The 24,708-nt window shown below is 45.9% G+C and overlaps 1 protein-coding gene across 1 annotated transcript in view; it reads left to right on the top strand.

The window, feature by feature from the left end:
* The first annotated feature begins 8,556 nt into the window (after positions 1 to 8,556).
* LOC149327494 (nose resistant to fluoxetine protein 6-like) overlaps positions 8,557 to 24,708 on the top strand; it is a 61,371-nt gene continuing 45,219 nt past the window's right edge. The window contains exons 1-2 of the mRNA XM_089564898.1: positions 8,557 to 8,794; positions 16,761 to 16,972. Coding sequence (XP_089421024.1) covers positions 8,557 to 8,794; positions 16,761 to 16,972 — 450 coding nt within the window. The remainder of the gene's footprint in view (positions 8,795 to 16,760; positions 16,973 to 24,708) is intronic.

Here is a 24,708-nt window from a genome sequence, read left to right on the forward strand (position 1 = left end):
GTCCATGATGCACGTTTTGTTGGCGACGGCTGATAATGGCTTGCAGCTTGCCGCCGCCGTAGAATTGTCTCAGACTTACCGGTCAACGCTCAGCGGCGATAATGTCAGTCCAAGCAACGCGCTCGAGCGCTCGTGTTATTTATTTATTTATTTTAAATACTTTCAGGGCCAGAAGGCATTACAGAAAGAAGTGGTACAAAAACATAGTTATACAATACTGAAGTTATCTGAAGGCAGAAAACACAGTTTTCTTGAAGTTCTCAACATCTGTAATAGCCGCCGCGGTGACTCAGTGGTTATGGTGCTCGGCTGCTGACCCGAAAGACGCGGGTTCGATCCCGGCCGCGGCGGTTGAATTTCTTTGGAGGAGAAATTCTAGAGGCCCGTGTACTGTGGGATGTCAGTGCTCGTTAAAGAACCCCAGGTGGTCGAAATTTCCGGAGCCCTCCACTACGGCGCCTCTCATAGCCTTAGTCGCTTTGGGACGTTAAACCCCATAAAACCAAACCAATCAACATCGGTAATGGCAGCGATGGAGGGAGGAAGGTCGTTCCAGTCAACGCTGGTTTTTGGAATAAAAGAATCATGACACAATTTGGTTCTCGAAAATGGAACACCATCTTTAAATATATGATCGGAACAGGATGAAAAGTATGAAGGGCTCGAAAAAACATGATTCTTTAATAGAGGGTTATGATGCTACAGAGGGTTATGATGCGACTCATTATAAAGTCTTACGGAGGAAATTCTATTTAATTTATTTTGAGTGCGAACGGAGTGAGTTCATATAGCGAAGGTACAAAACAAGATCTATAAAATTCTACTCATTAAGAAGTCTTACGGAGGAAATTCTATTGAATTTGTTTTGACTGCGAACGGAGCGAGTTCATATAGCGAAGGCACAAAACACGATCTATAAAATTCGACTCATTATAAAGTCTTACGGAGGAAATTCTATTGAATTTGTTTTGACTGCGAACGGAGCGAGTTCATATAGTGAAAGCACGAAAGAAATTCTATAAAATTTGGCTCATTATGAACTCTTATAGAGCCAATTCTAAAGAATCTAATTTAGACTGCGTACAGAGCAAAATTTTATAGTTAGGTCTCGTTAAAGAGTAAATAGACTACTTAATGAGCTGGAAGTTGGCAGCGATGGCGATAGTTGGCAGCGATGGCGTAGAGGTAGAGCATCCGCGTCGCGTGCAAGAGGACCGGGGTTCGAATCCCGGTGGCAAGCAATTCTCCACCGGATTAAAAAAAAGGCTGTGGCTAGAGTTCCGTCCAGACGGAACTACAATTTGCGCTAGAGTTCCGTCCAGACGGAACTGCATGTAGCGATGGGGTTCCGTCCAGACGGAACTGCATCTGACACCATACAGTTCCGTCCAGCATTATCTGTCACAAGAGTTATATCAAGACGGAATTAAAGCTGGCGTTAGGGATTGGGAAACCAGTTTGCTTGAAGAGTTTTGCATGTTCATTTAAAAAAATGGCAATCCTATTCCGCCTAATGTGTGACAGGATATTCTGCTGCGTCATTTTATTTTCCAAGCAGTCAGTGAGAAATGGCAATAGAACGAGTTTTGGCTTGGGTTTGTTGGTGCGTTTGCATAACGCTTGTTGACCGTTTGTGTACGTCTTAGTCTTTTTCGCGCTACGTTATCTTGCAGCCCAAACAGCGACAGGGCTTCACATCACTTCGCGAAGAGTTTCTGCACTCTGCTTCTAACAGTGTCATTTTCCCGATCCTGCATGCATGCACGTGAGTTATGCCTTCGAGGATGCAACTAAACGCAGTACGCGGACAGACATTTTGGTGCCGTGTCCATGCGTAGATAGGACATGTGGATACAGCTTTGTCAGCCGGTTATTCCAGAGGCAAAAAAATGCTTTACGTGGGTAGAAATCATCCGTTTTGTATACTATGGATAGTACAGACATTAGACGGTTTCATTTTGACGTACGGAGAACGTACACGTACGTAAACGTGAGCTGTCTACGTAGCGTACGCTTGTGTCGCTTCGTACAGTTTTAGCTACACGTACGGGACGCAAACTGTGTAGATCTGCCATAGAACCTAAAAAACGCGCTAGCATGTTGTGCCGCGCCATCTAGTACAGATAAAGAAAACTAATTTTGTTTAGTCGAGCTGCTTAGAGCGGAGCCAGGCCAAGCTACAGTGCGGGCGGTAAATACATTCCCCCTTTCTTCTGACAAACGTTGAGCGATTTCTTTCCACCGAACTGTGTGTTGCATTCTACCTTCAAAGGGATTGCATTCCTTCACGTCCCGCAGCTTATTTAAATCATCATCGCTTTTCGAGAAGCGAAGGCGCGCTGGTGTCCCACTCATATCGACGACGTGTGCGTATGGAGCCAAAACGGGCACCGTTTTGCTTTTCCCGCTGACTGTGCCGAGTGTCTCGCGATATCACGCGAGGTTTCGAGCTTCGCGTGGTCTCGCGAGACCAGCGTCTCCTCGCTGGCGAGACCTTCGGCCATGGAGGAAGGAAAGATGCCTTCGGGCCTTCGGCACACTCGTTGCTATGACGACCACAAACGCTTCTCCGTCAGGCTTAGCAGCTGCTGAAACGGATTTTTATCTGGAAGACAAAAGCTAGTTCTCACCTAAAACTTCATGCGAGAGCAAGAATGGACCAACTGAAGGCAAATACAGCAGTTTACAGCACGATACCACGTCGAGGGATTAGCGACGAAGCTGTTATCGTTGTGAAGCGGGCGGGCAGGGCGCCGCCATCTTGCCAACGCCAAGTACGCAAGCAACGTGAAGACCGCAACGCAAATATCCGAATCTCACGTACGTCCGTGAGACCCACGCAGACACTTCACGTTCTGCGCATGCGCACTAGTGACAAATAAGCGCTCTACTTACGTGAATCTTCTACGTACGTGAAACTAAAGCTTTCTATTGTATGGACGGAACTCTAGCTGCAGTAAATATTCCGTCTGGACGGAACTGCAGCAGCAGCAAATGTTCCGTCTGGACGGAACGCTACACACTCCGTAAAAAAAAAAACAACTCCGCGTGTCGATGGAATTGCATACCCAGGCTTGGAGTGCGGCCTGATTTCGGTGAACAGAACCGACAACGCACTTCCTCACCAGAACAGGATTTGGCCACCCTGGTGTAGTAGATGGCCATAACCTTCTATGAACAAATCAATTAACCTTCGGCCCTCAGTCCCCAGCAGCTGCGGAGCAACTGACCAAGGCGGCGGTCAGATCTGTGACGCAGCGGAGGGTGCTAAGAATCTCTGGCTCCGGACAGGCCGCCATTGGAAACTGAACCTGGCAACGTTTAACGCAAGAAACTTATCAAGTGAGGCTAGCTTAGCAGTGCTGTTGGTGGAATTAGCCGGTATTAAATGGGATGTCATAGGGCTTAGTGAGGTTAGGAGGACAGATGAGGCGTATACAGTGCTAAAGGGCGGGCATCGTGCTATCGTGGATTAGCAGATAGGCGAGAACTAGGTGTGGGATTCCTCATTCATCAGGATATAGCTGGCAACATCGAGGAGTTTTACAGTATTAACGAGAGAGTGGCAGCTATCGTAATTAGGCTTAATAAGAGGTACAAGCTGAAGGTGGCGCAGGCCTACGCGCCTACTTCAAGCCATGATGACCAGATAGTTGAAAGCTTCTATGAGGATGTGGAATCGGCAATGACCAAAGTAAAATCACAGTACACTGTACTGATGGGCGACTTTAATGCAAAGGTAGGTAAAAAGCAGGCTGGAGACAAGGCGGTAGGTGACTATTTCATAGGTTCTAGGAACAGTAGGGGAGAGTTATTAGTAGAGTTCGCAGACAGAAATAATTTACAAATTATGAATACCTTCTTCCGCAAACGAGCAAACAAAAAGTGGACGTGGAAGAGCCCCAATGGTGAGACTAAAAATGAAATAGACTTCATACTTTGTGCACACCCTGGCATCGTAGAGGATGCGGAGGTCCTCGGTAAGGTCCGTTGTAGCGACCACAGAATGGTAAGGTCTCGTGTTAGCTTAGATTTGAAGAGGGAACGGAGGAAACTGGTGAAGAGAAAGGCTATTAACGAGTTAGCATTAAGAGGGAAGGTAGAGGAATTCAGAATGTCGCTGCAAAACAGATTTTCCGCTTTAACTGAAGAAGACGACCGTAGTGTTGAAAGAATGAATGATATTCTTACAGCTATCATAATAAGGGAGTAATTACTCATTGACGTCCACCCGAGCGCAGCCTTACGGCCACAAAGGAAAGCTATACAGCTTTCACAGAAACTTCGTAGTTAAAGAAAAATTCAGGGAAGTAACTAGAAGGATAAGAATTGGGTAGAGCGCATATGGCAGGTTCTCTGAGATCATGTATGGCAGTTTGCCAATATCCCTCAAGAGAAAAGTATATAACAGCTGTATCCTACCGGTACTCACCTATGGGGCAGAAACGTGGAGGCTAACAAAGAGGGTTCAGCTTAAGTTAAGAACAACGCAGCGAGCTATGGAAAGGAAAATGATAGGTGTAACGTTAAGAGATCGGAAGAGGGCGGAGTGGGTGAGGGAACAAACGCGGGTTAATGACATCCTAGTTGAAATCAAGAGGAAGAAGTGGGCTTGGGCAGGACATGTAATGCGAAGGCACGATAACCGCTGGTCTTTAAGGGTAACGGAGTGGATTCCAAGAGAAAGCAAACGTAGCAGGGGACGGCAGAAAGTTAGGTGGGCGGATGAGATTAAGAAGTTTGCGGGGATACAGTGGCGGCAACTGACAAAGGACAGGGTTAATTGGAGAGACATGGGAGAGGCCTTTGCCCTGCAGTGGGTGCAGTCAGGCTGATGATGATGAATGAGCTGACTCGATATGCAGCGAGTTTCTATAGAGATCCTTTAGAATCATTAGGCTCCCCATACAAATTCAAAAGAAACTCGAAACTCGATTTCTCGTCGTGCTCCGTAGGAACGTTGTGTTTGAAGAACCTCGACATCGAATTAATTATTGGCTTATTATTCCTGGCGAGATTGTTCAACAGTTTCAATCTGTGGAAAAGACACAGTCGAAAACACTTTCGGCGCGAAGAAAGTCCTGGTAAGGCAAGTGTGTTTTTCATACAAGTAATGCTGGCGTAACGGGAATAGTTAGATAAGATGAAACGTGTTGCACGATTTTGATTGTATTCTAGTGTGTTTATCGGCGTGATTATATTAGGATCCCAAACTGCAGATGCATATTCTCACTTTGTTCGCACTAATGTTTTATAAAGGGTTAGTTTTATCGGCAGAGGCGCGGTAGATAAATTTCGGCGCAAGTATCCAAGAGTCCTGTCGGCGTTATTTGTGACATGTTCGACGTGTCTATGCCATGATAAGTTACGTGAGATATGAATACCTAGGTATTTGTAGAAGTTAACGGATTCAAGGGGAATGTCGTGAAGAACATAAATACGCTTGTTATCAGTGATGTTAGTGCGACGCGATACATGCATCGTTTTACATTGATTAACGTTTAGTCGCATGCACCATTTATCACACCAGTTAGGTACGCTTGTGAGATTATCCTGAAAATAAATAGAATCAGTTTGGTTAGATATTTTGTGATAGATGACGCAGTTGTCTGCGAAAAGCGTGATAGAATAATGAGAATTGCATTCAGGAATATCGTTAATGTAAATTAGGAATAGAAGAGGTTTCCGTGCCGACCCTTGAGGTACACCGGATGTCAAGGAGGTGTGAGAGGAGAAACAGCCGTTAGCAGAGAAATATTGGGTTCGACTCGATAAGAAGCTTTTAATCCAGTTCACTACGTTAGGGTCAATGTCAAGCAGACTAAGTCTAAGAATTAGACTATCGAATTAGGAGATCGTGAGAAACAGTATCGAAAGCTTTCGCGATGTCCGAAAACACACAGTCTACATCAATGTTCAAGTCAGTGTAGGCAAAAAGGTCATTGTAAAACATATGAGCTGTGTTTCACATGAAACTGTCTTCCTGAAACCGTGTTCTTCTGCTGAAAAGAAGGAATTAGACTCAAGGAAATCAATTTGATAAGAGTATATGATATGCTGCAAAATTTTACATGGTATACTTGTGAGTGATGTAAGCATGCTGGTGGCGGTATAGTTTATGAAATGTTGATGTGTACTAGCAGCTTGATATGCGTTGCTGCAGTAGCAATATAATCTCTCAAAATTTAATGAAAATAATAAATTTAACTGCCTAAAGTGATAATTGTCACTATGTTTGATCGCGACTCGCTGTTGATTGCACTCAGCATTCTTTAATGGGCCAGTAAGGAGCAAATCATATACGTTTAAAGGGGTCTGAATAGAGGGAATTTAGACGTGGAGGAAGCACATGTGAAGAGTGTAAACAGATCTCACATCGCCTTTGTTTGAAATCCTGTCCGGAGGACCTTTTCTTGCTGTATTCTACCGTCTCAAAAGTCCGGCGTTATTGTAGTAACTACTTCTCCTCTTTGCTTGTGCTCTTCAGGCGTTGTGGCATAGTATGAACCGCGCTTGAGGTGTGCACCTCTTTCTGCAGAATGATTAGCGGAGGTCTGTCTCTTGGCGGTGTTGCTGTTTTTAGCAATAAGGCAAAAAAAGTGATATAACAGCATATGTATAAATATGTAACAGTAGCATATGTAACAGTATAATTTCGCTGCATTCAACCAAAATCACTTTCCATTGCAACAATACGCTGCTATATGTTCTGTGAAAGCCATATATTTGGTTGTCATTAAAACAACAGTTACTGTATTTTTCTAGCGCATAACATTGTTTTTTAGAGCGCCCAAATCGTAGCAGTAAACGGCACTTTCGGAGTAATACACGCCGGCCACATTTAACATGAAAAGTGGGAATCTATTTAAACAGCTTCATAATAAACAGGTAATATTGTAAGAACACCCCTCGTATAATTGTTTCAGTCACTCAGTCAATTTAAGCATGGTGAAAATTCAGGTCTTTGAGTTAGATGCCCAAAAACGCTTTAAGCAGGGCAATACTTTCTATGGTGTCCCTAATTATAAACATGTGAAAATATACTTTACTACCAGATGTAATGAATACCAAGGATTACCAGTGGCAACTATGAAGAGTAAGGAGCAGGATTCGAGCAGTTATTAACGAATATCCAAAACCGGAGGCGGTTTGCTGTGCCAGACGCACAGGAGTAGTACTAAACCCATGAGACCGAAAACCCAACATGCCGCGGGATTCAGTAACTAACCAAATAGCACGCTTTAGCTCTAACTTTGCCTGCACATACAGGTCTATTCTTCAGTGAAATGGGTTTTTTTTTTATTCAGTCATTTACTCGAGGTCATTTGGAGTGAAGAACTAGTCCTCGTAATAGTAAATGACGACCATGGTTTAGTAACTGTGTCTGTATATAGTTGCTATTTTGTGTACACGCAGTAGTGTGAAGGCCATTTCTTTGGCAGAAGGGATACAGCATGACCAATAACAAAAGCGTCATCATTACTTTTACCGAGAAAAGTAACATTACCACTGCTTGGTCTTCAAAAAAAACAAGATGCCTCTGTGCAAACACTTAATTCGAAAGCGACTCAGCCCACTGAATCTCATAATGGCATGGCTCTGGGAGAAAGCGTGAACTGACTGGCCTTGCGGGCAAGAACGCGGTATAAAAAAAAGCAAAATCCCGAGGCGAGGCCCGAGGTACAGATCGAATATGATAAGCAGACGAGTAACGGCAAGGTCCTGCTTGCTTAGCTTATTGATGAGCGCATAGTCGTGCCTTCATGTCGTTGGACGCGCGCCTTTCGCTTCGTTCTTCGTCAGCGCTTGACTTTACTGCTGTTACGAAACGGCATAAGCGTACCGTAGAACACAGCCGTCAGTGGCTTTCTCATTCATTCTTGATCCAGTGATCAGTGCGTGTACTGTGCGGTTGGGTACTTGAATGCGCAGAAACGTTGCATTTCCGAGTTCTTGATCGTGTTTGCAGTCACTTTTTTCAGTGATTCGTGTTTTCAGTCACTGGCTGTTTGATACTGTCGGCGGCAGTCTTTAACGTCTCGCAGCGACTCCAGAAGAAACAACTGCGTCTTAACCCGAGTAGGGGCCTTTTTGTACATGTGCTGGTACCGAAACTTTCCTTGAACCGGCATACCAACATCAAATTTTCTTTGACAGGCGACGGGAACGTTGAGAAGCTGCTACATCGAAAGACACCCTCAGGAAGCAGAAGTCCCTCAGGAGCGAACCCGGGTGCTACAAGGTGATTTCTACAGCAGGCAACTGCTGCTTCGACACAAACACACACACACAAAAAAAAAATGAAACTGGGTTGACGTTCCCATACTCATTTCACTCCGACTCTGCATGAGTACGCGTCAGAATAGGCGTCACAAAATCATTCCCTTTCAGCGCACCTATTGAGAAACGTTGTCTACAATGTGTTCACTGCTCTCGACGAAAAGAGGCGGCAACAACATCCCTTCAGGCGTAAAGTCTGTGCTCGTGGGTATGTGTGTGATGTTGCCGGTCGCCATTGCTCAGCTGTCTACAGCCGGAAATACAACAGTGGCCCTCATGGAAAGCCAGGAGTCGGTCTCATTCGTTGGAGCAACAAGTGCAGTGGCCTCGGAAGAAGAAGGGGAAAACGTGGATTACGCACAAGCTGTGCGGGACGTTGTGGCCTGCGGCATGGCCAGCATACCGGTGTCACTACGGACCAGGCTCTTAGGCGCGGAGATCCGACCCGAGTGCAGTGTTGCCCTGCTCCGGACCATGCGCGGTTTCCAGAACCTCGAGCCGTGGGCGTTGAGGCGTGAGTGAAATCTTTTTTTAACATTTTGTTTTTGGGGTAGTGACAGCACTCTTTAAAAGAGTGATAAAAGCTCAGCAAATGCAGCCGTAACACATTGTAATGTTGATTACTTAAAGACTGCCTAGTGTTCTCACAATGCGCAACCAAAAGTCATTGAGGCCCCAGTCATAGTTATGATGCGCTGATATCTTATAGTGCTTGAGTACCGAAACTCTACACACTGCTTCTGAATTTATACTTAGCGTACTGTGCAGAAATATTGGCCTCTATTTTGCTTAGTAACCAGACAGACCTCTCCTGTATTCGTTAATGTTTGTCTCTCTCCTCCTCCGAAGCGCAAGCCTTGTTCTCAGAAGTGTTATGTACTATTCATGCGGTAATGTATAATATTAAATATAATTATTTTTGCGCAAAAACTGACTGCATCCTCATTACAGTATAGGCGGCGCTAGCACATGCATACCCAACAATTCTAGACGGACACATTTTTGAGCGGGCGACTATCATGAAAGCAATTTTTTCATATACTGTAAGATTTCACTATAACAATAAATATATCCGACGATTACACGACGGCAGTCTTGCATTTTCTTCTGTTAATGTTTTCGTTACCGTCAAAAGCGTTCCACATTGGTTGTCTATGGCAGTTCGATGCGATCGATGGAAAGACTTAAAAAAAGATTTTTCTACTAATCAGAAGAATAGACCAGTACCTTCAATATCTCCATAACAGTACTATACAATTTTCCAATTCTCGAATTTTTTCTCTCAGAATGCTGGAGAAGCTAAATACACCAGTGATCTTTATCCTGATTGGCAATCTCGGCCAGAAGAAACCGGCATCGCGGTTGCTCTTTATTTTTTTATGAAGAATATTTTTGACAAAATACGCGTATATCATCTGGGGGCACGGTCACGTCATTAGTTTTAAATAAATGTTTTTACCATGCTCGAAAAATAAAATACTACCTACGGCAGTGGGATGAGAAGGCCTGCTCGAGTATCGCCACAGCGGCTTCTGAAGGGCCGGCATAATTGGAGATAAAGGTTTGGTTTGGTTTGGTTTATTGGGGTTTAACGTCCCGAAGCGAGTCAGGCTGTGAGGGACGCCGTAGTGGAGGGCTCCGGAAATTTCAACCACCTGGGGTTCCTTAACGCGCACTGACATAGCACAGCACACGATTTCTCCTTGATCGAAATTCGGCTGTCGCGGCCGGGATCGAACCCGCGTCTTTCGGGTCAGCAGCCGAGCGCCGTGACTACTGAGATAAAGGAGCTGCACATAATCCTCCTCACGATAAAGAAGCAGGTCATGATAACATGTAACACTGCTAACTTTACCATGGCTGTATGCGGTTGCAAAAGAGAGCTTTGGAATGAAAGCCACCATAAGCCATGCAACAAGCATCTTATTCATTTCAATTTAATGCGACCCCTCTCTACTACGCGCTTCCCGGGGTACCGTCGCATAGACACCTGGCGCTCTTAAAGGTGCACTGAAGAGGATTCTGAACTTGTCTTTTTGCCGCGGGAACTCGATCTACACGTTCCTAGCATTCTTAGAAACTGCTACTTATTGCCCTGTATGGCCGATTTCCCTAATTAAATCGAATTAACGTCCGGCGCCCGCCCTTTTTTTTGAATTATGCCTCGTACGATGGGCGGAGTCGACCAACGCGTGAAGTTCCTTTCAGCCAGCTCCGTGGAGGCTTTGCTTTCGATTTATTTTGTTTTTTAGCTTTCCATGAATAAATAGTTTCATTCGCAGATAATATAGCCGCAAAATAAGCCCGCAGAAATAAAAATACGCGCGGACTATTTGCTACTACGGACTACTACGTATTACTCCGCCGATGGCAGAGCGGCAAGCCGCCACGGGACTGGGTGAAAGGCACTCCACGCGTTGGTCGACTCCGCCCACCGTAGGAGGCAGAATTCAAAAACAAAGAGCGGGAGCTGGACGTTAATTCGATTTAATTAGGGAAATTGGCCACACAGGGCAATAAGTCGCAGTTTCTAAGAATGCTAAGAACGTTTAGATCGAGTTCCCGCGGCAAAAAGACAAGTTCAGATTCCTCTTCAGTGCACCTTTAACTGTCGAGCGTAGCAATTGAATTGCTTTGTTACTTTCTTTTTTTCAGCATATACGGGGTGTCCCAGCTAACTTGGACCAAGATTTATAAAAAAACTGAGCGTTCTTCAGAACTGAAATCCCATGGATGTTGTTAGGGTTCATCTAAATTTACAGTACCAGTTTTCGCTCGCTCTATTTGAATAGTTAGTCGAGAAAAATAAATTAACTTTTTTAAATATAGCTTGAAACGTTCAAGCGTCAATAGGAAAGTTGTGGAGCTCCACGAATGTTGTCCAACCCAGGCACTTCCAACGAGATAGACTTAGCGTGACCGTTTTTATTCGAGAAAAACGAAAGCCCGCGGAGTTTAAAAAATACAACGTGACAGCGCGCTTCGTGCGCCCGGACGCACCGCGATTACAGCGCTCTCGTCCGTGCTTGGTAAAAAACATCACTAGCTTCGCGCCTGTCGTTCTGCCCAAGAGAGAGCTTCGCGTTGTGCTTGGTTCCAAGATAAGCGCCAGTGGACACGGGCGGCAGTTGAGCTCTCGTTTCTGCGGCGATAATTGCGCTCTCACGTTAGCAGAATCCATGCGGAGAAACGATGGCAATCTCATGAGTTTGAACTTGGGAGCAAGATTCCACCAAGCAAAGACGCATATAACAAGCTTGAAAACGTTGTGTGAATCACGATGAAAAACGGAAGCCGCGCTTTCTCTTAACTGCCGCCCGTGCCCACTGGCGCTTATCTGGGAGCCAAGCTCAACGCGAAGCCCCGTCTTGGGCAGCACGAAAGGCGCGAAGCGAGTGATGCTTTTTACAAAGCACGGATGAGAGCGCTTTAATCGCGGCGCATCCGGGCGCACGGAGCGCGCTGTCACGTGCTATTTTTTAAACTCCGCGGGCTTTCGTTTTTCCCGAATAAAAACGGCCACGCTAAGTCTGTCTCGCTGGAAGTTCCTGGTCTGGACAATATTTGTGGAGCTCCACAACTTTCCTACTGAAGCCTGAACGTTTCAAGCTATATTTAAGAAGTTAATTTATTTATCTCTTCTAATTACTAAATTAGGAGGCGCGAAAAAATTGTGCTGTAATTTTAGATAAACCCTAACAGCATTCACGTGATTTCAGCTCTCTAGAACGCTTAGTTTTTTTTTTAAATCTTGGTCCAACTTAGCTGGGACACCCTGTATATTGGCACGAGGTATTCCCGTCGGTGCGCTGAAAGTGTCGCATGTCATATTTATTATATACGTAACCCTTCCCAGTACGCCGTGATTTCGCAACGTTCGAGTGGTGCGGTCAGTGCAAATAACATAACATACCTAGTCAAAAGGTTCGTCCTTCGCCGGATTGCACAGAGAAAGAAAAATATCGTGCTGTGTATTACGCAAGGCAAAATCTCCCGTACGATGATTACAACGCATACTTATTGCCGTCTGTGGCTGGCTGCCTGCCAGCCCTTCCAGTGGCAGAACAAGCGCGTTTGCTAGCGCCGGCAGGTGTACTCTAGTGTTGCAGAATACTTGGCGTTCCTCTGGTCGAAGAGCTATATGCCTCACTTAAGGAAAAGAAAACCATTGGTGGAGTAGTAGAGCCCGAATAAAGAGACCAAAACTGAAACTTCCTTCAGATTGTTTTCGAAGTACTGCACTGTACAAGATTCGGAAACGTTGGGCGTGGACACAGCCATCCTGCATAAAACTAACCCGTATTCGAGAAGATGACAGCGAAAGTTGCCACCCAGTACAAGAAAACAGCGCTAGCACTGAGGGGAAGCTTGCAGTTGTTCCACACACACACACACACACACACACACACACACACACACACACACACACACACACACACACGCACACACACACACACACACACACACGCACGCACGCACGCACACACATACGCACACAAACACGCACGCACACATACACACGCGCACGCACACACACACACGCGCGCGCGCGCGCACGCACACACACACACACACGCGCGCGCGCGCACGCACACACACACGCACACACACACACACACACGCACGCACGCACGCACGCACACACACACACACACGCACACAAACACGCACACACACACGCGCGCGCACGCACGCACACACACGCACGCACGCACACACACACACACGCGCGCACACACACACGCACGCACGCAAGCACGCACACACACGCACGCACGCACGCACACACACACACACACACGCGCACGCACACACACACGCGCGCGCGCGCGCACGCACACACAGGCACGCACGCACACACACACACCCACACGCACGCACACACACGCGCACGCACGCACACACGCACACACGCACGCACGCACGCACACACACACACACACACACACGCACACACACGCACGCACACGCTCACACAAACGCACGCACACGCACGCACGCATGCACACACGCACGCGCGCGCCGCCGCCGCGGTGGCTTAGTGGTTATGATGCTCGGCTGCTGACCCGAAAGACGCGGGTTCGATCCTGGCCGCGGCGGTTGAATTTCTTTGGAGGAGAAATTCTAGATGCCCGTGTACTGTGCGATGTCAGTGCACGTTAAAGAGCCCCGGGTGGTCGAAATTTCTGGAGCCCTTCACTACGGCGTCTCTCATAGCCTTAGTCGCTTTGGGACGTTAAACCCCATAAACCAAACCAAACCAAACCAAACACACACACACACACAGAGACACACTGCGTCGTCATAGCTCAAGAAGACGAGCACATTGTACGGGGAAGGGTAGACGAATTTGACTGTGCGCAATAGGAAGAGCAGGACGCTGGCAAGCTATCGCAGAAAAAAAATGAAATCTGGCAAAAAAAAGGCAGCCCTGAGCCTTAATATGAAGAGATGTAAAAGCAATGTACGGCTCAAAAAAGTATCAAAACTGTACTCGGAACGAAGGATAAGCGGCGTCAGAAAACTTACGATGGAGCTGACTGAGAAAGCAGTAAAGTAGGGAGGAATCCTGAAAGTTGTGAGGAGAAACTTTGTGTCCAGAGGAAGCCTATTCAAAGGAAGACCAAAAGAAGGCCATCATCGATAGACAATTTCCATGGCAGCATGGAAACCGAAGCTATAACCACTTTCTCTGCAAAAACAGATCGTTCTGCAGAAAAAGCTGTGGTTATGACGGTGCTGTGCGACGAAAGCGTCGTGAAGCTGAAGGTGAATTCGCTAGAAAATGTCTGCAACTAAGTATACACTCAGAATGCACAGTACTTCATAAATTGTGCATAAAAGTGCTGATCAAAAGATGTTTCAGGGTGCGACGCCCTGTCCTATAAATTGCTATTCACTTGGTGTCTGGAAGAAGTGTTCAAAGCTCTCAAGTAGAAGTTTGGGCTAATTAATAATGGTGAATGCGAAAGCAACTATAGATTTCCCCATCTGCACACTCTACGTCCAATAATAGGCTTAGGATGAATAAATTGCTAGAGTATACTTCATACAAAAAGTAAAAAAAATATTTGATCTTTAAATCGTTTAATTATGAGATGTCATTCTTTGAATGCCATATTCTTTAAATCCTATGCAGGCTACAAGAACTGCGGTGATAAAGAAAGCTGAGTGGTTACTTCTATTTAAAGTCCTTGCAATAAAAAGTGGTAGCGTTCTATCGTAGTTAAGCCGAGTGGACGTGCGAAAGCAAGTGTTTATCTTGGTTGGCTCACCGTTTTGCTTTGATGGGTCGTCGGCACGTCTGGCGACGATATCAGACTCAGGTTAAGCTCTGATCGAGGTTAAGCTGATCTGATCTGTTCGCGTCGCAAATGGAATTTGATGACGATGCGCAACGCACAGTGCTAGAGCGTGTTGAAGTGTAACCCTTTCAAGCTCTTTGTACACAATTGCGTAAGCGTCAAACTTACAGCTTTTTCTGAGAAACTGGAGCACTTAACGGTGATTTCGTTATTTCACTCAAATTGAGCACCCTTCTTTTTGCAAATAAATTGTTTTTTTGTGCCATGTAGCGAATGCAGTAAATAATATTCCGCATAAGACTGAGCCAGGTAGCACTTGGTCTGCAGTTTTGTGCAGATTTTGCCGCGAGTGAAAACATCGATTGTCTTTGCCCAATTTCGAGCGTAATGTGAATCTTCGAAACACAATGTGATTCCACGATACCTAGGGTGTTTACCTGACTTACGAGAACATTTCGATGTTACTATTTCTAACAAATCTAACACTTTGTACGGTATTCTCCACATCGTTGTAATAACTTACCTGCTGGTCTTTCAGGTTCGAAAACTAACAAAATCTTTTTCTTGAGGCCTGAATATACTTCTTAGGAAAAAAAGTAGTTGATTTCAGTCAAAACAAAAATGGCGCCTGAAAGGGCTAACATGACATGCGGTCGACTGCAGCCATAGCGTAGTGCGCTCGTGGAGTGTGGTCAGCGAAGCTCAGCTGTTCGCGCCGCCGTGGTTTCGAAACCTTGTCGCGGCAATGGTTTATTATATTTGTTCATCCTCAAGGTCACGAAAGCCACAAGGTTCGTGGTTGGGTTTGACCCCGATAAGTAATACTTTCCCACTAAAAAAGTTCAGCCGCGGTTGACCTCAGGGCATGAAGAGTGGGCGGCGTTAACTGGCTCGCGAAATGATTAACTCAATGATGACGCCACGCCAGGCCCGACTATAGGAGTGGAAATAGCCGCAGTATCCAACGAACGTTTGGGCAAATTCATGGCATAGAGGAAGTACACTATTCGTCACGATCTGGGTAAGAACCTCCACTTCGTATGCGGTTGCCCAAACTGGCCTCCGCACGAGGGTGGAGCTCTTACAAGGGTGACCGTGCTGCCGAGCCAGCAACTTTCTACAAACGTATACTCTTGTGAAAACAACGATGGCGACTTAGCTAGGGGCAAAATACCTTTTTTTTCTTTTGATCGGAGCCTTCCTGTGATGGGGCATTTTTACCATGGGGAAGAAGAGGCATGCGGATGAGGCAACTGGGCTAATACAGCGAGCGCGGACCCAGTTCATCTTGTGCTGCACCGAACAAAATGTGCACTAGTTAAAGGCTTAACGCTGTGATACTTGGCCATTGCTCCAAAGCACAGTTCATCATATCGAAGTGCAAGGTTATACAGTTAAGACAGTGTTATTAACTGAGCCACCTTCCTCCACCTATCATCACTGCTTAGTACCAGGCACGCCTGGGAGCGGATGCATCTGGCTATATCAGAGTACCAGAGCTGTCAGAGCCAAATTACCACATACCTCCAGCGGGCAAAAAAAATGACCAAAAATGGCGCAATAAAAGCCGGCGATGAAAAAGTAGATGGTGAATGCTTATCTTTCGTTTCGCAAATACTACCGGCAGTGTTTTTTTTTTCTTTTCTTCAAATTTATACATTTATACATATATATTTACATGTACATTTACATACATATAGATATGTATATAATTTATACATATATAATATTGAGGCGCAAGCCTTTTTTATCAAGGCGAGAGCCGACATGTGTGTCAGCACCACCTCTGTCTTCCTGCATGCCACTGAATTCACTTTGCTTAAAAATAGGGGACGAAATGCAGTCTGCTCGTCTTAATATACTTTTGCTGTCATCATCGGGAAAAAAAAATTTCCTTCCTTTTTTCCTTTCCTGCAGTCGTAGATGCGCGTGCGCTCACTGTGGTCTTTCTTATATGTTCAACGAAAATGCGTGTCAATAAACATAGTTGGAGTCAGCGCCCGTCCTGTCATGTCTATCTGTGTATTTGTCTGAAAAGTTAGAGCTGTTTAAATCTGAAGAAAAGAAAATGCATCACCAACTAGCCCCGCAACGTGTTTTACTACCGGCAGTGTATTTCGCTGGAGCTATCCGTTGCTATCTAAACACCTCCTGCCCATTGTTGTGTGTTTGCAGTGCTGGATGCGACGGGAAAGTACCCGACAGGACTGCTCCAAGGGTCGCGCGCAGATTCGGGAGCCTTCGACGAGTGCATTGAGACCGTCGTCAAGGACAACTACGGCAACGACCTTTCGCACGGCCAATACTGCAACCTAGTGTTGTACATGAAGAATTCTACGGCTTTTGGGGAAGCTCTTGAGTCCGTCTTGAGTGTCATGCATCCGACGGTGAGACTACATGCTACCTGATCACGCTGCGTAGCGGCTTGACTCTCATCGGTGTACTTTAGATAGATATTTTATTTCCAACATATCGCTGGGGGTCGCCCGGCGAAATAATCATTCATAAGCAGTTTGTGAGTACCTGGGGCCCGTACAAGGCAGCAGGATGTCATAATGATTTAATGCTGCACACACAGAAAAAGTCCAAACTTTCTTTTACCACAAATGTCAGTAGCGGAATCGAAACAAAGATTACGAATAACATTAACAGAAAATACTAACTGACAAAAATAATTAGTGAGCGTTATATTTTAGCGAACATATTGAACATAGAAAATCGTTAAGGCCGTCTTCATTTAGACACAAAAAATTCGATTATTTGTTTTTGTATTGGAGTTGTCACTTCAATACTATGGTGTGAAATTTGATATGAGTAGAAAATGTTACGCCAAGAATTTTGTGTTCGTTAACTATTTCAGTGGGTGTATCGCTTAGAGATATGCGTTGTGGTGCACGTACTTACTGCAGAGCAATGGACGATGGAGACCTGTGAAGCGATTTATTAGCTGAGGGCCTCTGAACAGCCGGCTGAGCGAGAGCTTTAGGCGATTCGTGAGGTCTCGATGTGGTACTTATCGATGCAGAACAGTGCGCGAAAAGCGTAATGTGCATTTCAGAAGTCGATTTCGTTCGAGAAAATATTGTCATAGTTAGGCCATGGCCCCAACAAAATAACATGTAGGGGAGTAAGTTTCTGTACGCTACTCCATCGCCGGTGTAGGCGAAACATAGAAACTGCCTCACTGATACAGGACCAGATGTAGGCTATATCTCAAGTTTCATTAAGAAAAAGCACTATTACAAGGCCCTGTCTGGATCAGCGGTCGACTCAAAGCCAAACCTCGACTCAATACCACGCGGAACCTGATCAATCGGTGTTGAGTAGGATCTTGGCCAAATGGCATTCTGACAAATGTGGGCCAAAATAACACTGCTTCGGCAGATTCTTTAGCAGAGAGGCGCAAGATCCATAAGTCATCGCTGCGGGGGTGTACCATGCCGAAGACAGATCCGGACGTACCCAGAAGCTCCAGAACCTTGTTTCGAATACCGCGCAGAGAAGTCTTCCTGGTCGGATGCTCATCACACTGGCACTGCCGACCACCAGTAGGACCCAAGCGGGCAGGTTGAACAAAACTACGCCAGCTCGAAGTGCCACAGGTGACGGGGCTGCGTACGTCACAGCCGCATACGGCCGGCACCGATTCCGTATTAACCTAAATACTGGCCGCTGGTAGCTGCCAAGAATTCCGTACAGCGCCCCGCCATTGCTGCTAATCCTAGCGTCATTTAGCGCTTCAGTGCAGCCACTCAATCAATCTTTTCCTTTCTTACGTCACGGATGATGTCAGTGTGCTATTTTTTAATGTTTAAAGCCAATCGCCACGTGGCGGCGTCCAAGGGAACTAGAAGGGCTTGTCCCGACTTCCTGGTAATGCGTTTCTGCAATGCACACAAATGGCGCCAATTTCCCACTCGCGTATAACTCTCTCGCGCAACCTTGAACCCCGATGTTCAAGGGCAGCACTGGCGTCTTGCTTGCGAAACCTTTGCCTGCGAAGAATTAGGTGTTCATTTATATGTAGTAATGTGTGAACTTACACAGGATGTGTGTACATACAAGTTGTTTCCCCTATAACTTTACACAATTTTTAAAAGTGCTTCTTTTCGGCACAGCATTGTCAGTGGTCTTGTTGGTAAAAATACAGCTAATATTTGCTAACTAGCAGGCTGGTTAACTAATATTGAATTTGTTAAATTTCGGACTGTTAGTGTTAGATTCCTTAATTATTGAGAGTCATGTAGCCCACCGCAAGCAATATCCACATAATTTCATAGAATTTCGAATACGCAGTTAAGCACGGCTCTGCTGCCCCACAAATTTTGACTATTTCGACGAGTTACTTGCACTAGATGGGTTGCCTTGCCTGAAAGGTTCTCGAAAGCTCATGTGTTTTGATACGACGTAGCCAAAATTTCTTGGGCCGCAGCGCCGAGGGTAACCGCGTTTTCTAAATTTTTAAAACTGATATGCATGTCACTTACGGTGGGCTACACGCCTCTCTATAATTAAGGAGCCTAACAGTAGTAGTTAAAAGTTAAACATTCAATATTAGTTGACGAACCTGCTAGTTAGCACGTATTAGCTGTGTTATCATGAACTAGACCACTGACAGTGCTATGCCAGAAAAAAAGCAGTATCCTAACTAAAAAGCCTATTTTTAGAAATTATGTAAAGTCTTAGGTGAAAAATCCTGTTTTTCGAGCAGACAGGCGCAGGGAAATGAAGGATTAGCTATGAAACAAACAATAAGACAATGTTCTTCAAAACCAAGGCAAGCGTGAGTCAATGTTTTTTCTTAACTTCCGATATTGTAGGATGGGAAACGAGCAATGTGATCACTTCATGGCTGAAAAAAAGCTGATAAGAAAGAAAAAAACATGGTGGACGATTTTGTACGGTTAGGACAAATGCAAATTAGGTGCTCTAACATTTCGGTTTCGTTTCGAGGTTCGAATTTTCATGGTCAGACTTTGCCTCCGGAGTATGACCTTACATTCACAAATCGCTGGGGATCCTCATACCACTCCTGGCGCCGAGGTGCAGCTGTTAAGCGATCCGCCCCTGCCCTGCACTGGCAGGCGCTGGCACCAGTAGGGCTTGCGATACTCCTTCCGAGCAGCCTCTCGGTACCAATAAGAAACTTAGCTGCCACCTATCATTGTGTCATCGTTAATTAAAAGACTAGAGCACAAAACTACGACAAAGACATAGAAGGAGACAGGGCAAGCGCTAAACATCAACTGAAGATTTATTACGACAAACAGGTACATAAAAACACTTCTGTGGCACATGCGCACACTGGGTTAAAACGAGCACAAACTAATCAAAATGTGGCAAACTGCTTCTGAGATACATTTCTTCTTTTCTGGTCACGGCAAAGAAGAAGAAATGTATCTCAGAAGCAGTTTGCCACATTTTGATTAGTTTGTGCTCGTTTCAACCCAGTGTGCGCATGTGCCACCGAAGTGTTTTTATGTATTTGTTTGTCGCAGTAAATCCTCAGTTTATGTTTAGCGCTCGTCCTGTCTCCTTCTATGTCTTTGTACTAGTTTTATGCCCTAGTCTTTTAATTAACGATGACACATCAACTAGCCTCGCTTTCCCCCTTGATTGCATTGTGTTTAGATTGGTCATAATCCAGCGGGCAGGTTGTGATGACGTCGCAAGGTCACGTGACCTAGGCGGCCCACCTGCCACGTGGGGGAGGGGAGAGCACCTAGGGCAGGTTGCCCACAACCCTGTGGGGGTACAGAAATGGTTCTCACAGAAAAACGCTAAGCGGCTGAATAGAAGCTCTAGCACCAACGCACGAAAAAAAAGACATGCCGCCAGTGGGATCCGAGGACACGATCATCGTATGTCGCGTACTGAGCTCAACCAAGCGATCTGCCCGCTCTTCTACTTTGTATGTTGCTTGTAACGCTTGGGAGTGTTCGACAGCGCCACCTTCGCATATAGCGGCGGACTACCGCGACTGCCACCTGGAACGTGAACGAAAGGTCGCTGTGCGAAAACCTGCTTATGTTACCTACGACATCAAGACTAGCGGGGTGCGAATAGCACTTTTCCAAACAGTATCGAATATTGTTGTTAAAAACCTAATACATAGCGAATCGAAGCGCAAATTTGCTACTTGTGCAACATGTGAAGTTATATATATACATCCGCAAGAAGACGCAACATTATCTCCAATAAGGAAAACGCGACACGGAGTCAGTGCAATAACCCTATTATGCCCGTAAGTTTATACATGTTAAGAAATTGCCTTTTGCAACTCATGACGACAACGAATAGCATCACCTCTGAGTGGATCAGAGGAGTCGGACCTCCTTACGCACCATGGCGAACCATCAGGCACCAAAGTAGGGTCTGCGGAACTTAGCTGATGTCGCCCGCGTCACTCAAACCTCGAACCCATGTGTGAGCATGTGTGAGAAAATTACTGCACGCCCGATTCGAACTTCATGCAAATTAATAACTTTTCGAAACCTTGAGACCCTGTTTGGTTCATTTCGAATCATTTTGAACATGCACTATTTGATTCGTTTCGGCGAATGAAATAGCGAATTAAATAGCGTAATTATGGGTAGAAAATCGTATATCTTCTTTTTAGTTACGCCAATAAAATAGGAGGTTATTCGATTCACTATGCAAACTTTTTCGCATATTCGCACTGTGTTATTCAAGACTGCCAGAACCGCGGCCCTCGTTAATCTATTCAGCAGACAACGGGTGGTCGAATGAGGGACTCCTCCTGACATACATATTAAGCGAGCATATTAAGAAGGCCATTCAAAACAAAGCAAAGCGTAGGGGAATGCATTTTTGTTAAATGATGTTCATTAAGGGGAAATGAATAGTACAAAAAGCGATAAGGTATAAACACTTTATCGCTGAAAATTACTTCGTAAGAAACTAGTGCAAAACATGATGGTCGATTTGCGCACAAAAGCCGAATGCGAAATAGGTGAGCAAGCATTTCGGTTTTTCACCGGAGTTCCGTATCCAGGGTTCGCGTAGTGCAGCTGTTCAGATAGGGATATGCGTTAATGCCCATGTAGGCAGAATTGGCGATTCCGTACTTTACATTCATATATCCCTGAGACTCGTTATACCACTCCTGGTGCAGCAGTAAAGCCATGCGCTGCTATGGCAGGTGCTGACATCGTGGGAGTTACGTTGCTCGCGCTGAGTCCCAGGTGGCTGTTCCCGCGTAATCTATCGCATCGCCCTACTCGGCAACGCCTGGTTAACCTCCCTACCTTTCCGTCCATATCTCTCTCTCTCTCTCGCTCTACTCGCGATTAATTGAACTGCCATCTGCCACGGTTGACAGGTTGCTAGGTGTGCACATATATACATAAACACACCAGATCAGGTTGCCCACAACTAAGTCGGCAGGTGAGCACCCTGCCACAAAGCAAGCTTCAGACAAACAGACGCACACACACAAGGGTTAAATGAGGGGAGTTCCCACAACATGTCCTCATCATCATCATCAACCTGACTACACCCACTGCAGGGCAAAGGCCTCTCCCATGTCTCTCCAATTAACCCTGCCATTCGCCAGTTGCGGCCACCGTATCCCCGCAAACTTCTTAATCTCATCCGCCCACCTAACTTTCTTCCGCCCCCTGCTACGTTTGCCTTCTCTCGGAATCCACTCCGTTACCCTTAATAACCAGCGGTTATCTTGCCTTCGCATTACATGCCCTGCCCAAGCCCATTTCTTCCTCTTGATTTGATGCCATTAACCCGCGTTTTTTCCCGCACCCACTCCGCCCTCTTCCGATCTCTTAACGTTACACCAATCATTTTTCTTTCCATAGCTAGCTGCGTTGTTTCTGCCCCATAGGTGAGTACCGCGGTAAGATACAGCTGTTGTATACTTTTCTTTTGAGGGATATTGGTAAACTACCATTCATGATCTGAGAGAACCTGGCATATGCGCTCCACCCCATTCTTATTCTTCTAGTTATTTCCCTCTCATGATCTGGATCTGCGGCCACTACCTGCCCTAAGAAGACATATTCTCTTACTACTTCCAGCACCTCGCTACCAATGGCGAACTGCTGTTCCCTTGCTAGGCTGTTGAACATTACTTTGGTTTTCTGCATGTTAATTCCTAGCCACACCGTTCTGCTCTGCCTGTCTAACTCACTGATCATGCTTTGCAGTTCTTGTCCTGAGTGGATTAGCAAGGCAATGCCATCAGTGAATCGCAAATTACTCAGGTACTCTCCATGAACTCTTATCCCCAACTCTTCCCATTTCAGGCCCCGGAATACCTCCTGTAAGTAGGCAGTGAAGAGCATTGGCGAGATCCTGTTTTCCTGCCTGACACCTTTCCGTATTGGAATTTTATTGCTGACTTTAATGAGAACTATAGTAGCTGTGCAGTCGTTATAAATATCTTCCATTATATTCACATAACACTCTTCCACACCCTGATTCCGCAATGCCGCCATGACAGCTGAGGTTTCCACTGAGTCATATGCTTTCTCGTAATCATCATCATCAGCCTGACTACACCCACTGCAGGGTAAAAGCCTCTCCCATGTCTCTCCAATTAACCCTGTCATTTGCCAGTTGCGGCCACTGTATCCCCGCAAACTTCTTAACCTCATCCACCCACCGAACTTTGTGCCGCCCCCTGCTACGCTTGCCTGCTCTTGGAATCCACTCCGTTACCCTTAAGGAGCAGCGGTTATCTTGCCTTCGCATTACGTGCCCTGCCCAAACCCATTCCTTCCTCTTGGTTTCAACTAGGATATCATTAACCCGCGTTTGTTCTTTCACCCACTCCGCCCTCTTCCGATCTCTTAACGTTACACCTATCATTTTTCTTTCCATAGCTTTCATAGTCATCAATGAAGGCTATATATAGGGGTTGGTTATATTCTGCGCATTTCTCTATCACCTGATTGATAGTGTGAATGTGGTCTATTGTCGAGTATCCTTTACGAAAGCCTGCCTGATCATTTGGTTGACTGAAGTCCAAGGTTGTCCTGACTCTATTAGCGATTACCTTAGTAAATACCACAATATGTGCTAACGCACTAAATTCGCATGCCGCTGCTGGGATCCGAATCCACGGCCTCCGCGTGCGGAGCTCTAGCAACTGAGCTATGGCGGCGGTTTTCCAATCTTCTACTTTAGGGTGTATTTATGTTGCGTGTAGCGTAATGTTAAGAGCGCGACGTGATATGTTCTGATTTGAGGTGGACACGTGGTGCAACCGTAGTGTTATCCATTATCCAGGGAGTTACTGTCACGTGACCGGTGACGTTGCATCACGTGACCGGCAGCAACCAGCCATCCGTTTGGGCTTCGCTCAGGTTCGGATGGAGTCTTCTCATTTGATCCAAAAAAAAAATAAAAGCACAAATCGCAAAAGCGCAAACCCCTGCCTCATCAGTACTTACTCCTGCAAAATCATCCTGTGGATCCCGGCTCACAAGGGCACCACGGATAAAGATGCGGGCGACTGGACAGCTCGAGGTCGCGCTTTCCGAGCCCCGTCACCGCCGGCCCAGAAGTCACCATCCCCCAAACGTACGGAGCGATTATCGACCTGTCATTGATTCAGTCACTAGAAGTTTGCCCCTCCGCACAAAGCCCTCACTAGAGAAGAAGCCACAATTTCGAGAAACTTAATGGCCCGGACGTTCCCCAACCTCGCGCGATACGCGAAAGATTTGGCCGGACAAATATCCTACAGGCGAGTGCCAGGCCTGTGGAGAGGCGTCTACTCTCTTCTACATGGTCTGGAACTGGCCAGCACAACTGAACTCTATGACAAAACAGAAATTAGCTAAGAGCATTGGGAGACCAAGTTGGCCCATTCAGAGCTGTCTTTGCAGCGCCAACTCATTCGCCAAGCCAGGAAAACGGCTTCGTTAGCGGGATCCCGTGCAGTGGAAGGCCGCCCGAGTAACACACAAAATTAGTAATGTTTATTACTCCTAGTACAACTCATTACTGGCAGGTGTGCTACCAAAGCGAAACTGACCAGCTTCACCGGCGTAATCAAACCATCGATTCACTAATCTTTCACTTGTTAGAAAAGGCGCAGAAGACTCAAACAAAACAGAAAGATATGTCATAATGCGATGAC

This window comes from Amblyomma mixtum, chromosome 10, assembly GCF_055824585.1.
Source record: "Amblyomma mixtum isolate Tamu chromosome 10, ASM5582458v1, whole genome shotgun sequence".
Lineage (NCBI taxonomy): Eukaryota > Metazoa > Arthropoda > Arachnida > Ixodida > Ixodidae > Amblyomma > Amblyomma mixtum.